The sequence below is a fragment of the Perca flavescens genome, chromosome 2 (genome assembly GCF_004354835.1).
Source record: "Perca flavescens isolate YP-PL-M2 chromosome 2, PFLA_1.0, whole genome shotgun sequence".
In the NCBI taxonomy this organism is placed as follows: domain Eukaryota; kingdom Metazoa; phylum Chordata; class Actinopteri; order Perciformes; family Percidae; genus Perca; species Perca flavescens.
This window is the reverse complement of record NC_041332.1, coordinates 21,845,970-21,863,097: the sequence shown is the minus strand read 5'-3', so window position 1 is coordinate 21,863,097 and position 17,128 is coordinate 21,845,970. Positions and strand designations below refer to the sequence as shown.

Below are 17,128 nucleotides of genomic sequence, written 5' to 3'. Positions count from 1 at the left end.
CTGAAAAGAATTACGTAATTTGGTACCATAGAGACAATTTTGACAGCTGTATTAGTCGGTTTAGGTAGCTATTAATCATTAATTTATTATTGGAGACTGCCTTCTTCATTAATGTTGAATTGTACGCTCCCCTGTGCACGTGTGCTGCATGTTCAGACGATCTACTGTGCACTGAGTAGAACACTCTAGGAAACGCTGGCTTAGCATTTAATTGGAATTAATTGAAAATGTAACAATGGAACACTCTCTTTATTTCAGCTATAATTAATGACAAATTGCACAGTTATTTCAAGGAAACTTACAAGGAAATTATTAGAAATGTATGGTCCATAAAATAAAGTGTTACCTGGCAAAGCATTGCATTCAGGGATATTTAGGAAAAGGCAGTGTGCATGCTATGGACCCTATGAGGGCACTATATAGCACAGATATATTCCAAATTGACTTTGTACACTGTATTTTATATATTATATGTCAGAAAGTAAATATAGGAAACCAGGAAGGGAGGGATTTGGATACAATCCCTGATCATTTTATTCTATTCTGTTTTATTCCTGGGTATCCCATAGTTTTTTAAAGTGGACCACCTAGTCTGAAACAAAGATCTTTGCTAACATCTTAAAAACAAATGAAAAAATGAACCTTCAAAGAGCAGCAGTCCTAATTCCCTATATACCTTATAACGTACACAAAACAATTCTCAATACAAGATCCCACCTGTTGTTTCTGAAGCTTTCAAACACATCTTGTGATCTTCCTCAGCGAATAGAATTGCCCAGTTGTCATGCAGTTTAGGTGTCATCATGTGGCCTTAGTATGGACTTTTGTAGTAAAACCTAAACCATCTCCTTGACGGCTGAGGAATGCCATGAGATGTGGTCAAAAGCTTTTGGAAACAACAAAGATCAAGCATTCATCTTTAATTAAGCTCAAGTATGACATTTCCCTGTATTCTACTCTATTCTATCCAGACCAACCCTAACTGATTTGATTGACATGACAGTCTCCAGCCTGGTGACAAACTACCATCAAACGGTGCCTCTGGGCTCTACAGGCCTCTGTGGTCATTCAGCTCAAACTCTCACCAGAGGTGTTTTGCATTCTTGATCCTTTAAGCAGTGAATTAAAGAAAACATTAGACGACAGGAAGAAGGAAAACAGGGAAAGAGTGAATAGGAAAGGAAGAAATTAGCCTGTAGTTCAGAGGCAGAGAGTGTGAATATTAGCTAACAACCACATGCTGCTATTCTGGGTGCCAGTGGCAGGCTGATATACAGCTCCACTGGCTGCCCACCCACATTGCCCAGAATGCTCCCGCTTCCTCTCTCCCTTTTCTTATTCCTTCATCATCTTTTCTCTGTATTGCATCAGTACAGGACCTCACAGCTCCACCACAGTCTCTTTTCTCCCTGCTGAGATTCTTTCAACTCCCTCCTTCCTCACATCCTCCCCTCTATGTCTCTCCTCCTCACCCGGTCTTCAGACTGTGCAGCGCTTCATCTACATTCTTCTGGTGGAAGCTGGTCATGTAAGTATGCATGTCCCGGTAGTTGTTGCGGATGTTGCGCTCTGTACTCCCATTGGGCACCGTGCCAAACCGGAATGGCGGCGAGAATTCGTTAGGCTTCTGGAACTGTGGTGGGTGTTTTCCGGAAAAGAAACCATAACAGAGAAAGTGACAGAGGAGTGCTCGTTAGCATGGAAAAGGCACTGAGCCGCATCAGATTGCCTTTAATGCACTATTGAGCAGGAGCACAGGACTATGCTTTTGGTAACTCAGAATTAACGAAATGCTTAGTGTTGTGCTCAATAGAAAGACATGGGAGAGTCCAGAACACACATTCAGACAAACATGTACTGTACACATGTACAATAAAAAAGAACCACCTTTCAAGTTGAGGGCAGCAACTGATGATTATTTTCATTACTGAATAATCAATTAAATTGCTTGATTAATCGATTGGTGTATTAAATATTAGATAAAAGTGACAAATGCCCATCATAATTTCCAAAACCCATTCAGTTTACGATCAGATAAGACAAAGAAAAGAAAAAGAGCAGATACTTACAATTAGTAACTGAGTAACATTTTCGCAAATCTGCTTGAAAATGATTTTAAATTGATGAATCTATAATCAAAATAGCAGCTGATTCATTTTCTGTTGAGTAATTCTATAGACTAAATTGTTCAAATTAGTCTATAAATAAAGTTTAAGTTCAAATGTATTTGTAGGGCCAAATTTCAAAAACAATTAGTCAAGCTTAGTTTCATTTATTTTGTATCTTTGTAAATTGAGGGCTTTGGCTTTTGCATTATTGGTTAGAAAAATGAAAACAATTGCCCTGGGCTTTAAGAACTTGGGAAGGGTATTTTTCACATTGTATTTTATTTTTTTTACTTTTATGAACTAAACCAGTTATTCCCCACCTGTTGTACTTTTACCCCAGGGGGTATTTGAAAAGATGGTGGAATAGCTTACTTTAGTATATTATTGTCACAATAACCAACAAATTACGAGCTACAACAGGCCGACTGCACAGGATTTCCCTCCCACCACCCTAAAAACCATGTGTTGTGATTGAGGGTGCATGGAAACTAGTTAGCTTTAGAAACACAAACAGTTGTCATACTGTACAAATTAATTTGTGACCAATCCTACCAAAACACTGATGATTTAACTATATGATATAACATATTGTAACTTTTATATAACTAATACTGTTAAATAACACTTTCAAATCCATTTAAATGAACACATTTGAAACATGATGGGTGTTGTCACTCACAGGTCACTTGAGCTCATCTAATAGAGCTGTAGTGGTATGTCAGACAAAAAAGGTTGGGAACCATGGAACTAAACGATTAATCCCAAAAATTATAGTTTTTTTTCTGTTCTCTGTTAAACTCTTTACTCTGTAAAATAAAGGATACATGAAATAAAATAATAATCTTTAGTGGGAGCCCTACCCTCTCATAGACTCTAATCTACTCACACAAACTACAAAAAGCCGTGTCTGACAACAACCCACATTAAGTACTGCACACGCCTGCTCCTCCGCCCCACAGCCCCTTACATTGCTTTGAATTCACACCTTTTTATCTGACAGGCCCGACACCTGGTCGACATACTCCTCCTGGATCATGAAGGCAGCCAGGTTGGCAGTGTAGGAGGCCAGGAAGATGACAGCGAAGAAGGCCCACACTGACACCATGATCTTACTGGTGGTACCTTTGGGATTCTGCACGGGGACAGAGTTGTTGAAAACCAGACCCCAAAGCAGCCAGATGGCCTTACCAATGGTGAAGGAGGGACCGCCAGGCTCTGGGAGAAACAAAAGAGAAGGGAGGGAGGAAGGGTACAAAGAAATATGATTGAGGGATGAGGATGCAAGAAATCAGTTTCACAGATGCCAGGTGCTACTTCACTTTATCTGCATTCACTCAAGACCGTCGTTGTGGGAGGTACTTGATGGATGGCAGCGACAAAGACTGGATTTATTCCCATCCTTTAGTTTGTCAGTGATCGCAGGATGTGCTGTACGGTCCACATCCGCTCTTCCAGACGCTGCAGTGACAACCCACTGTTACAGACTACCTCTGTTCCACCTACCTCTGTGGGAGTATGACAAGGTAACAGGATGGAAACACTACCTACTGTAGCTCTGTGGCATCAGAGACAGGGAAGAAGAGAGAGAAGGGGGAGGGGTAGATGGGCACACAGCAGGCTACAATTATGCTACAACTGGAGCAGCAGTATAGGACAACAGCTTCACATAACCTAGTGATTAAACCACACACACCATATACTGTTGCTGTGACAGAAGACATTCAGAAAACCAACATAACTCCAAACCAAACACCATTACTCTTCTCCCCTCTGGTCCTTGATAAAAAAAGAAGAAGCTGTGAGCAGCAATATAACAAGTCTCTGATTTTATCTTGAGTGGCTGTCGTTGTGACAGGCTAATGCAGTCCTGAGAGTCAAACAGAGATGGGTGTATAAAACCTGGAGAAAAAATAGATTGAATCTGAAGCATTGATTTTGATAGGCAAATTAATTTGAATGACCTGCTGGAATCAAATTTCATTTAACAGGGTTGTGTTGTTCCATACTGTCAGATGCCATTAAACCTGACACACATTCTCAATGTATGGTAATAGATCTACTTAAGTGCACTCATCGGTTTTACAACCCTAGATGTGTCGGTGTAACAACGTGTAATATTTGAGAATGGCACAATAAAAAAAAACACGTAATGCAAGAACAGAGGAGTCTTTCACAGTCTCACACAGTGATGCTAAGAATACTTAAGATTACCTATCTGGCTCTTGTCAATGATCCTTTTCATTAGTAAAAGAGCTTAAGTGACTGTAGATGGAGATAAGTACTCCATGATATTGAGTAGAAAGTCCCAGCGCTCAAGTCGTACTCATTCAGAAGGGATTGTAATCAAAGTAATTTAGCACATGAGGAGCTCTCTTTGAATGGTGCATTCAAGGTAACAAAACATGCCAACTATGTCTTCATTTCAGGACATGAGATCGCCTGAAAATGTACCTCATTGTCAACTTTTTGGAGCATGCATTGACTGGGTCTGCCCTTGTCTGTGTCTGAGCATGTGTGTGTGTGTGTGTGTGTGTGTGTGTGTGTGTGTGTGTGTGTGTGTGTGTGTGTGTGTGTGTGTGTGTGTGTGTGTGTGTGTGTGTGTGTGTGTGTGTGTGCAATCCTCTCACCTCGCCCATCTGCCAGGCAGCGATTGTAACCCACCGGGCTGAAGTACTCAAACACAAACACAGCCACGGCTGACACCAACAGCAACATCACAAACATCATCACCCAGACATCAGCACTGAAGGGCTCTAAAACAGAGTGGGAGAGGGGGTGAGAGAGGGGAAAGGGAGGTTGGGGGAAGGAGAGGGTGCAGCAGAGGAAGTGGAAAGGGGAGGGAGTGTTGTGGGAAGACAGAGAAAGGAAGTTCATTAAACCAAAATAAAGAAAATTATAAAAAAAATCACCCCCTGGTATCAACATGATTATTTGTATATAGACATAATGTACTGTGTGCATTTGTGTGAACACTAACAAGCACTTCTCAAGAGAGAAACTGAGAGGAAGGTAGGTAGGTGTGAATGGACAGATGTACTCATTGAAATGGGCACATTTTCCACCACTTGCACTCTGCTTTGCAATTTCCACACACTGAACAATCTGTGATAAACACCATAGCACTGTAGTTAACAAAACAATCTCACTACAAGGTCCATTTAGTGCTCTGGAGCTTTTGATTGTATTACACAATCTTCATCAGCAGATGGTGTTGTTCTAAATGTTCCAATTTTAATAGTTAATAACAGTATCAATGCCCAGCATTTTAATTCTTTTATTTACAATTAGCTCTCTATATATTAGGTTTCATTGTTAGTGGTGGTGTTCACGCTGGATTTAAATTGCCTTTTACATGCACAAGGGATTCACAGGAAACAAAGCAGCATGTAATCCAGCATTACTGTTCGTAATTTCAGCTCTTTGGTAACTGTTCACTCACCTACAGCCAGTAGGCAATTTGTAAATGTTTAACAGGGGAGACAGATTTGTTTCATTCACCCACGACTAGCAAACCGCCCCATGTACAAATCTTTTGGATCTGTATCTTTAAACTGACAGAAGGGTGGGATTCAGAGAAAAAGTTGCAATTACAAATCTGTTTGCTACTTCAGCACCACGGACAGCATCATGGATTTAATTATATAGAGATAGGCTACTGATATTTCAGAGCCATGGTCAGGGCCATAGATTCTAACTTGCAAAAACCAAAGCCATATCAGAGCTCTATTAAGTTACTACTAATGCAAACTGCACATTTCCTACTGCTGCTAGTTCACATTAAAATTTTATTTTGAAGCATTGACAGCGATTGTACATTATGTCTACAAAACATTTTTGACATGTTTTGGATCCATCTTAAATATAGCAGTGAATGATAGAACAAGAAAGAGCAACTACAACTACAGTTTCCAAAGGTGAAGACACAAATTTCAATCTCAACCATAGCACTTTAATAAGATAATGTTAACATACAAGCACATGCATTTCGGTTTGTAGTGATGTCTTTTAAGCAATTTTCAGCTGCATTTTATGTCACCATGTAACCAAACTGTTTTGTGCAACACATTGATCAACACAATTAAACAATGTCATTGTTTTGCAACAAAACCTGCTTGTACTCTATCAGTGATTGTGCATTTATTATTCGATTTAAGTGTGTGCCTGTACATCTAAGTGCTCTCGATTGTGTTGTACATCTGCCAGAAGCACTAGGTGCGTTTCTCCTCACCAAGAAAGGCGGAAGGGGACACTGTGCCGTTGCTGCGAGAGACCATGACACTGATCCCCGTCTCGATGAAGGGCACAGAGAAGTCAATGACCTCTGACCTCTCCTCGTTGATGGTGAGCGAACCCACTGCCATGTGGGCATTCTTTAACACCACCTGAGGGACAACAACAGACAGACACAGACAGACAGGAGGGGAACATGGAAGGTCAGTGCTGAATATTCCCAGGATTGCGGTGAAAAGTTGAAAGTAATTCAGTGCTGCAGTTCATACACAAGCCACATATTCAACACACTATTTCCCAGCCTCCCTCTGACTTTGTTCAGGTATATTTAGTCCTAAGTTCCTGAAGCGTCGGGCCATAAATAAAAATGGAGCACAGAAAACTGTGTTAATAAGGCATATGCATACCAGAGTGAGCAGGAATCCTACGCACGTTTGTCACACTTTTTCATAGAGGCCTGCTTTTCTATCTCTCTCTCTCTCTCTCTCTCTCTCTCTCTCTCTCTCTCTCTCTCTCTCTCTCTCTCTCACACACATTCTGTTTTCTGTATTTGTTGTCCTGTCCCGCCCCCATTCAAATGAAATCATTAGCTGCTTGCTTAGGCATTTCAGGGCATTGACTAATGCATCAATGGATGCATGCACTGCACATTTGCATAACCGTTTGCCTTTATGCTAATGCATATTTCAGGAATTGTATAAAAAGATCTACAGTAGGTGGGATACTTTACCGATTTCCAATCAGCTTTGTATCATAACAATGTGTGTAGTATGTGTAAATCAGCTATGGTAAACTTCCATCCATCATGTCAGCGCACAGATCTCTGTGCTCATCTCCCAGCTTAAAACCGCCGGATCATGCCTTCCATGTTATCCGGAGGGGGCTCGCTGGCTGTTGCTTGAACTACAGATAGTAGTTATGCATACAGACACAAAGAGTATATAAATGGATCGAGAGAGAGACCCCTACAACCCCCTGCAACCAGAATGCACTGGTCTGGTGAAGTGCAGTGCAGTCTGGCAGTTGTAGGTTTTCTACCTTTTGAGTGAAAGGGGATACCATTTCTCTGTTTTCTCTGGCCGTGTAGCACCAATTAAAAAGAATGTTGTGCCATTCTACTGCATAGACATCCCAGTGTAATGAAAAGACCCTCTTTACAGTGGTAAAGTACTTCTTTAAGATACTGTAATTTTATATTATCCTGGAAATCTCAATTATGTTCTTAAGATAATATTAATGTCACTAGTTCTATGCCACAATCAATCAGTTGGACGTCACATTGATTTGTGCTGAATGTCTAATGTGTAATGTGTGCAGGAGAGAAGTGGGTCTTTCCCTAAGGCCGCTTTCTTTCTCTTGCCTTCTATCTTCCAATTGCTTTCTGTTTCTCTGTCTTTTTCTTTCTCCATCTCTGATTAGGAGCTTCAGGAGGTTTTGTGGAGCTGATCACAGTTCCCCCTCAGGCAAGGTTGTGGGGAACAAGTAAAGCTTGATAGTGAGAAAGAGACATTCAGACAATATAATTAGCCCGATCATAAAAATAAAATCCGGTAGGCACCAAAACACTCTCCCCGGTTGTAGTAGTGTTAGCTTTAGTATTAGATTACATACTTACTTGCTTTTTTAATTGATTTAAAGCAATTTAGTCTTTGCCTTGTATTCATATTATTAAGAAAAGTGAATTACAAATGTGAAAAAAGTGATGAGCAAAGGAAAATGAAATAACAAAATAAAAAAACACATACCTACATTACATTGAATAAATAAGCATAAAGCATAATGACTAAATGGAAATGGATTAAATTTAAGACATATTGATCCACAGTTGTTTTTGTGGTTAATATTTGTGTAGCCTCATTTGCAACTTCCAACACTAAGTGATTCATTTCACTTTCCAGTGTTACAAATTTTAAAATGACCTCCATCAGGTTGCATTAAACAAATGAGAAAGAGAAGCTTGGTAACCAAATTCTCAGCTATACTGAGAACTAAATCTAAAATGCTGAATGCACCACGCTTTAAAGAAAATAGTGAAATAGCAGTAGGTATACTGTATGCCATCAGTGACACACCACCCACAATGATGAGCTAAATGGATGCCAGTTATGATGGCGCAGTGGATATGACACATGCCTTTGGTGTGGGAGACAAACTAATGTGTCCCTGAGCAATACACTTAACCCCTAGTTGCTCCAGACATATCCTGACAGATATCGCAATTGTACGTCGCTTTGGATAAAAGCGTCAGCTAAATGACATGTAATGTAATGTAATAAACAGATCTGCAGTCATAGTGAATGTACTGGTGAACTATACTTGGTTCTGATAGAAGTCAGCTAAACACACTGAATATAATTAGATATTATGTACACTGCTCTGTTTAGTCACTTTGCTGGTTCAATAATGGTTGCATGGTGGGTCTCCAGCATTTGTGCTGCAGTCTTCTGCCAGCTGTAAAATCCACAATCAGCTGATGTGCCAGCAGGTCTGCGTATTGTGGGAATTTTAAAGCTTTACAGCCGATGCAAAGCTGCTGCTTCCTTCTAATTTTCCTTATGCCAACAAGATCCACCTTTCTTCTTCTGCACAACCATATATGTAACTCCAAAAAAGAAAAACAGTTCAATAACAGATCAGTGAAACAGAATCAAAGCCAGAAATTTATCAAGAACATGTGGAATAAACTGAGTGATGAAAATGCCCTCACCTCCCCAACCATGCCGTTCCAAGTCCCATTAACCTTCTTGCCATGTTTGCCGTTGGTGACCAGGTAGAGGTCGTACGTGAACTTGACCGCCTTGGCGATCTTCTTTAGGATGTCAATACAGAAACCTTTGCAGCAGCGCTTGATGTAAATCCCTGAATCACCTGTCTGATTGCTGGTAAGTGGTACAGAGAGGAAGAGCAGGAAGAGAAAGTAAAGATATACTGTTTTTTTTATATACTTTTTATACTGGTGATTTGTTTGACTTGTTACACAGTATACCAGAAGTTTTAAATAAACTTTTAAATAAACATTTTGCAGTCGTATTGATGTATAAATCAATATGACTCACACTAAGTTTCATTAAGAAAACATGGTTTTATTTTTAGAACTTGACTCCAAAATATTCATCCTGGATTCACACAGTAAAAACAAATCAGATGTTCTACTCCCATGAGACTTTTTTAGGAAAAAAGTAGCAAAAACAACCAAATCTTTCCTACGTCCAAATTCTCACCTCAGTTTGAGCTGTTTGCGGCATGGCACAGTGTTCCTCATGCAGGTCCCACTGAGCGGGTCCACGTCCTCTACAATGACAAACGGCGCCTCCTCCAGAGTTACGATGGACAGGTGGTCCTCCCTCTCCTCCGCTGCAGAGTACAGCTCAAAGCGAGGCCACACATGGTACCTCATCGTCAGAGAGCCTCTCTCCCACTTGCCAACCTGTATGAGTGAGTTGGAGGAGTGCTGTGTGATATACAGGCTAACTATAACAGGTACTTCAAGTGGCAGGGAGACACTCCAAATGAAGAAGTGACAGACACATCACAGAGGGTGAAAAATACAAAGCAAGAAAAAAAGGCAGAAGACAGAAGAAGAGGAAAAGAGAAGGACAGCACAGAACACAGAAAGAGGTTGACAGTAGAAGAGTAAAAAAAGAAGAGGAGAGGAAAAGAAGAGAAGAGAAAAGATAACAATAAAAGAACAGAAGAGAGGGGAAGACGTGGACAGAGGAGACAAAGAGAAGATGAAGTGGACAGAGAAGCGAGGAAGAGGAGAGAAAGATATTCACCCTGTCCCATTGTCTGTCCTTGTCTAGAAGAATGATGACCAGTTTGGGAAACATCTGGTGACCCTTTTCGCTAAATGACAGGTTTCGGCCTTCAAATGTCACATTCATGAGGTACCTGAGAATGACAATTCAAGTCCGAGTCAGAAATATGATAGATCATGATCCGTCTTTTGGTCTGAAAGCAAAATGGGCAGACATCAAGATGAACTGAAAATACTGTAGATTTCTTTAAAACTGCATTAGTTGATTTTGTTTGGTCTTGGGAGCAGCACACAGTACAACAATCTGTAAACACAACATTGACATTTTATAACTAAAGTTGAAGTGGCTATGTGTTAGCAAACAGCTGATTATTTACACATCCAGCAGACACACATTAACATTCATATAGTCATCTTTCTGGCCACCTGGTGAATCTTAGCCCAATATTTACACTCCTGTTAGCTCTGTTTTGCTAGGCAAGGCAAGGCAGCTTTATTTGTATAGCACATTTCAGCAACAGGGCAATTCAAAGTGCTTTACATAAAACATTAAAGAGCAGTTAAAAACGATTAGAAAAAAATTAAACAGATAAAATACAAGAATAAAAGTTACAGTGCGGTATAAGAAATTAACAATTATTTAAAGAAAGGCAACATCAAAAAGAAAGGTCTTCAGCTTTGATTTAAAGGTCCCATGGCATAAAGATTTCACTTTATTAGGTTTTTTAACATTAAAATGCGTTGCCCCAGCCTGGGTATCCTGCTCTGCCTTTGAGAAAATGAAAGCTCAGATGGGCCGATCTGGAATCTTGCTCCTTATGAGGTCATAATAAGGAGCTGCAGTTTTTTAGGGAGTTTGTTCCAGATATGTGGAGCATAAAAACTGAATGCTGCTTCCCCCTGTTTAGTTCTGACTTTGGGGACAGCAAGCAGACCTGTCCCAGACGACTTGAGAGGTCTGGGTGGTTCATAGTGTAGTAGCAGATCAGGGGTCTCATTTATAAACATGGCGTACGCACAAAACGGGGCTGAAAATGTGCGTACGTCACTTCCCGCGCAAAGGTTGCAATTTATAAAAAACAAACTTGACAGGAGAATGTGCGGTCCTCCACGCAAACTCTGACCCGTGCGTACGCACAATTTGGAGAAAATAAAATTAGTTATAATAGGAATTGGCGACGCAGATGGTGAAGTGGTGAACTGAAGTCAGACTGCAGAGAGAGTAAATGGTAATAAGATTACTCGTAATATTTTCTAGTATTGATGCCTCACTCCATATCTTCCATGAAGATGAAATCCAGCAGTGTTATTTGCGCTTGTACTGAGTGATAATTGTTCCATAAACACCTCCAACTCAAATCTTAAATAAAAATGTGTTCTTAGATATTATTAATATATGTAGTCTATAGATCAGGGTTCCCTACACTGTGCAAGAACAGGCCAAAATTATAATTCAATTTGCAGCAATTCCTGAACGTCTGAGAAATTTTTCGCTTTTTCTCCACCAGTCATCATGATATGGTGTAACAACTGCCAGTGTCATTCATACACTGATCAACATTCACCAGGTGCTTTGCATTGACTATTTATGGTTAAAAATGGGCGTGTACAAGGCGGGACAAGAGGCTGATCCACGTATGCATGCTTGTAGGTAATCTCTGATTTATTAAGGGAACATTGCTTACAGGTGTGCGTACACACGGTTTTATAAATCAGACTTTTTTTCGGCGTACGCCATTTTCGGCTTTTGGGCATATGTACACTTATAGTAAGGATCCTACGCACAGTTTTATAAATGAGACCCCAGAAATGTATTTTGGCCCTAAACCGTTTAGTAAAGGTATTTTGAAATCAATTCTGTGAGGCACTGGAAGCCAGTGTAAAGACTTCAGAACTGGAGTAATGTGATCCGCTTTCTTGGTCTTAGTGAGGACTCAAGCAGCAATGTTCTGAATCAGCTGCAGCTGTCTGATAGATTTTTTAGGGAGACCTGTAAAGACACTGTTACAGTAGTCAAGTCTACTAAATATAAAAGCATGGACAAGTGTTTTTCCAAATCCTGCTGAGACATACTGTAAGTCCTTTAACCCTCGATATATTCTTAAAGCAACACCAGAGAACCTTTCCCGTTTCAGTCCCCCTACAGGTTGGAAGCAGAATTGTCCATTACATTACATTATGCAAGTTTGCCAGATCGGATAGCGGATCTGTAGTTCGAATTAACTGGACAATGTCATGGATAATGTATCGGACATTAATAATGTATATAATGTAATGGACAATTCTGCTTCCAACCTGTAGGGGGACCGAATTGGGAAAAGTTCTCTAGTGTTGCTTTAAGGTGATAATAAGCTGACTTTGTAATTGTCTTAATGTGCCTGTTGAAATTCAGGTCTGAGTCCATGACGACACCAATATTTCTGGTTTTGTCTGTTGTTTTTAACATTGTCGTTTAAAGCCGAGCGCTGACTTTTACTCCTGAGGGAACTATCTTTAGCTGCTAAATGCTTCACTACAGTATGGTCACTAGCTAGTCGCTAACTGTGTCTGTCTGCTGTTTGGAAGAGAGCAGGTAGAGTTCAGTGGAGAGCTTTTCTGCTGCTGTGGTTCATAAGAGCCACAACACTAAATCAAACACCTCTGCTATCAAAGTATAATGCATCTCTCTGGTAACGTCTCTTGTCATAAGGCTAACATGCTCATAGTTTAAACAGGGGTGGTGGGACAAAGCACACACGTAAAATCAAGGACCCTAATTTATAAATATTCTCAAACTCTTGAACATTGAAATATTGAGCCAAAACATTTCAATCACAAAGCGCACACGGTTGGCAATTGTAATGACTCATTTGAGCTGTCAAATATTCAGTAGTGAAATACTCACAAAATGTTCTTTCGTGAAATGTGGATCAGAAAATGATGTCTGGGGATGGATACAGTATATAATATCTGACACCCACTGGTTTTACAGTATGCTTTTGTTCACATTTGCTTTGTTTATCTCTGATTATTCACACACAGTATATACAGTATATATATATATATATATATATATATATATATATATATATATATATATATATATATGTATATATATGTGTGTGTGTATGTGTGTGTGTGTGTGTGTGTGTGAACACACACTGCTTCTATTGACTCAATATTGTAAAGGCTAAAGGTTGCTTAGTTAGCGTAAAATATGACAAAGATGACCCAGTTTGAAGCTTGGTTAAACATATTGCACCTGATAGACAGAGAAAGATAAAGACGGAGTACAGGGAGGCTGGGAGAGTCAGTGAGAGCTGGGATGGCGAAGATAGCAACAAGAAACCATGAGTGAAAGGTTGAAGGGAGAGAACGGAGTAGAGAGTGTATTAACCGCCTGTATGAATACACATCAGCATATATGTGTGTCAACAAGTGTACAGCACTGGGAGATAAGCTGGAATCATCTCTCTCTTTCTCTGCCGTCTCCTTCCCTCACTCTTCCTTGTCCTGATCTGTGGGCTGCCATCACCATGGAGACGCTCTTCCTCTGAAACAATCCACCGGAGAAATAAATATCTTGTCTGAATGCAAGGAGTAAGGGGTGTGTGTGTGTGTGTGTGTGTGTGTGTGTGTGTGTGTGTGTGTGTGTGTGTGTGTGTGTGTGTGTGAGCGAGCGTGCAGACTTTTTTTAAAGGAGGTGCAGTGCACATTTTACCCACCATCATCTCCCAACAAGTCAACAGTGTGAAAAAAGACAATAAATCTATTCACAAGTGAATAAAAAAGCACAGACAACAGATGAGCAATGGGCCTGAAACTTATCCTAGATTTTATCGCAAGTACCTCCTACTAGAACATTCAGTACCTCTATCTGTAACGTCTTCGAATATATTTATATCCCCCTCTCTCTCTCTCTCTCTCTCTCTCTCTCTCTCTCTCTCTCTCTCTCTCACACACACACACACACACACACACACACACACACACACACACACACGCACACACCTAAGTACGTAGGCTACATGCTTTGAGAAAGTCAATAATGACTCAAGCTTCCATGAAATGCCTATTGCTGCATACTGGCTGGCTAGCATTGCTGTAATGCGCGTATAACATGGGATTAGCCTCCTAAACATAATCTCAGTTTGAATAGGCAACCAAAAAGATCAAAGCGGTATGGGTGGAGGCTCAGGAGGTCCAACGTGTTGCCGCCCAGACACCATGGCGACCCATGAGACTAGTAGAGGCTTCTGTGTGTGTCATCATGACTGGGGTGACATTGTAAGTATACTCAAAACCGCAACCTAGGGACGCATGCAGGGAGGCTCTTAACGCCAGTATAATGTAATGTAATGTGTTGCCATGGCACCCACAACCCCAGCAATTTTCATGCAATCAGCTGTGTTGCCATGGGAACAGTAATCTCACCCGAGAGAGGCTGGTTGAAAGGAGTATTTTTCAGTCTAAACCTGAGTGTTTACCCACTTCCCCTCATGCTGTCTTTCACTATCAGATCAATCTCACCATCTCACCTCTGAGCAGCGCATCAAATCGCACATCAATAGGATTCATTTGCCCGTACATTAACCTGTGCCTTCACAAAGGCTGACGCACGCTGTGAAGTTACAGCAGAGGAGGCCGCTCTGTTTATAATTTTGTATCCCTGTACTATTGATGAAGCTTTAATGTGCCGTTTGATCCCTTCCCATGTCAGAATTCCCTTCTGGCTCTGCTGGAGGAAGATTCTTTTTTTTAAACTACTAGGATGAGCTACTAGCTGAGCCTTATGCGGTTTCATCACAGCCATATGCTGCGCTTGCGTGCGCCTCGCTCACCAACTGTTCCCCAACTAATCACTGGCTGTAAGAGAAATTTATCTTTTAGTTACAGAGACACTGAATCATCATGACATGGACACAATCCCCCTTTTTTCCCTCTAAAATATCTTAAAACTTATTTCAGAGCCATTTGATGCAACTTCCCTTTATCTTTGAGTGAAGCTCAATCAATTTCTCTTTCGCTGCAATGCAGGGATGCAAAAATACATATCCCTGCTGTGCATGTGTGTAAGGAAGTCTGTGGTGCACATACACACACACACACATGTACATACTGTATCAGGTTTGGGTGGATGACTCATACTGTAATCTGGAATGCAGAAGACCCGCCTCTGAAGAGTTACCAGCTACTGATGAAATATACTGCACATTACATTCCTGTAGGACAGAGGCAGTGACTGTGTCAGGAGACACAGTGTACAACAAAATGTACAACTATATATATAAGGCGGGTTACACGCTGGCTGCGTGGCGTGAGAGTGTCAGCTGTGTGGCGTGTCCGTTTATATTTCGGCTCCCATGTTAACAGGTTAACATGGGCTCAAGCTGCGCTGAAAACGCATGCCTGCTAGAAATAGAACCGACGCCTATTTTTCACGCAACACGCAAGCGTGTTGAAAGCGTTTCCAGGTAAAATAGAATATGAAAAGATGTTTATATGTCATTTAGACACGATTACATATTGATAAATGACATGTTGATGTTTGAAAGTCTCTAGGTTTTGATATAAATGCAGATATAAATAACAAAAAAAAATTCTAATATTGCACCTGTCAATACAGAACGAAATATTCTGTAGCCTATTCTGCCGTCAATACTGCTGATGTTGTCTTTGCTGTAATTAAATCAGTATATATATATATATATATTAGAGATGGCCCGATACCATTTTTTGCTACCCGATACCGATTCCGATACCTGAACTTGCGTATTGGCCAATACCGAGTACCGATCCGATACCAGTGTGTCATATATTTTATTATGTTTTAACAGCTGTATACTACTATCCCTGTATGGATGTGATATTATTTCTATCTTTGCTGTCGGTCTGGCTCAGGTTAAACTCTTTGTGAAACATGAACAAACAAAGAACTTTCTTTTATTTTCCAGTTTGACAGTCAGTTATAACGGAAAAAGAACATAAATAAACTACTTTAACGTAGATTTTCTTTAGGGCTTTATTACGTGGTATCGGATTGGTGCATAAACTCCAGTACTTCCCGATACCGATACCAGCGTTTAAGGCAATATGGTATCGGTATCGGAACATCTGTAATATATATATATATATATATATATATATATATATATATATATATATATATATATATTTATCAATGGGAAACATTCATGTGTACAGACAAGGCTAGCAGCAGCAGCGCCGCGTCAGACACGTTTCTGGTGTGTAAAGACAGAAAAATCCACGCAGCTGACACACAACAGAAACGCCATGCTCACGCCACGCCGGCAGTGTGTAACCGGCCTAAGAGATGTGCCACTCAGGGTTTACTGCAGAACATATTAGAAAGTTTTTCAATGGGGCCCTATGTGTGAGTACATGCAATGAAAATTTACAGCAGGTACACATAAGAGTGTTTAGCAGACAGGTACTTTACACAAAAGAAGAGAGCAAGGACATTGCCCAACACAAAAATAACTTTACTGACAAACTACCACAGCAATTATTAACTTCAGCTAAAACAAATATTAAAAAACAAATTTATTATAAAAAAAATAAAAAATGGTTTGTTTGTGCATCACTGTAACTGGACATTACTTATATCTTAATATTGGTAAATTAATTTGTATTTTCTAATATGAAGTTCACATTTTTCAAAAATCTAGTTTTGTCTCCTAGTTTTTTTTAATTGACTGTTATCACGTGTGACTGCAGATGTTATCAAACTGCAAATGAGCCCATCACGAAAGAGTCTTACAAGAAGAATATGAAGAAGAATTTGTACAAGAAGCCTAGTTGTAAATAGTTTATTAACTTGAAATAACTTGTCTTAATAACTTTTATTATCAGCATGATTGTGTCTCCAGGATGTGTCATAATTATTATTGTTTGGTAAGTATCTGCTTGTCTGCCAGCCAGTTTGATCAAATCTGCAGTCAACTGTCATTCCCAAGTGCTTCAAAGTTTATCTTGCATAGCAGCTGGATTCTCACAATATCATGAAATCACGCAAAATCCCACGAAAAACAAC

The 17,128-nt window shown here is 40.1% G+C and overlaps 1 protein-coding gene across 1 annotated transcript in view; it reads right to left on the bottom strand.

Moving 5' to 3' along the window:
• The window catches only part of grin2bb (glutamate receptor, ionotropic, N-methyl D-aspartate 2B, genome duplicate b), a 106,179-nt gene that overhangs the window by 12,240 nt on the left and 76,811 nt on the right, over positions 1 to 17,128 (bottom strand). Inside the window, exons 7-13 of the mRNA XM_028589074.1 lie at positions 10,115 to 10,229; positions 9,560 to 9,765; positions 9,046 to 9,217; positions 6,337 to 6,490; positions 4,736 to 4,861; positions 3,094 to 3,323; positions 1,473 to 1,633 (exon numbers count right to left, since the gene is read on the bottom strand). Coding sequence (XP_028444875.1) covers positions 1,473 to 1,633; positions 3,094 to 3,323; positions 4,736 to 4,861; positions 6,337 to 6,490; positions 9,046 to 9,217; positions 9,560 to 9,765; positions 10,115 to 10,229 — 1,164 coding nt within the window. The remainder of the gene's footprint in view (positions 1 to 1,472; positions 1,634 to 3,093; positions 3,324 to 4,735; positions 4,862 to 6,336; positions 6,491 to 9,045; positions 9,218 to 9,559; positions 9,766 to 10,114; positions 10,230 to 17,128) is intronic.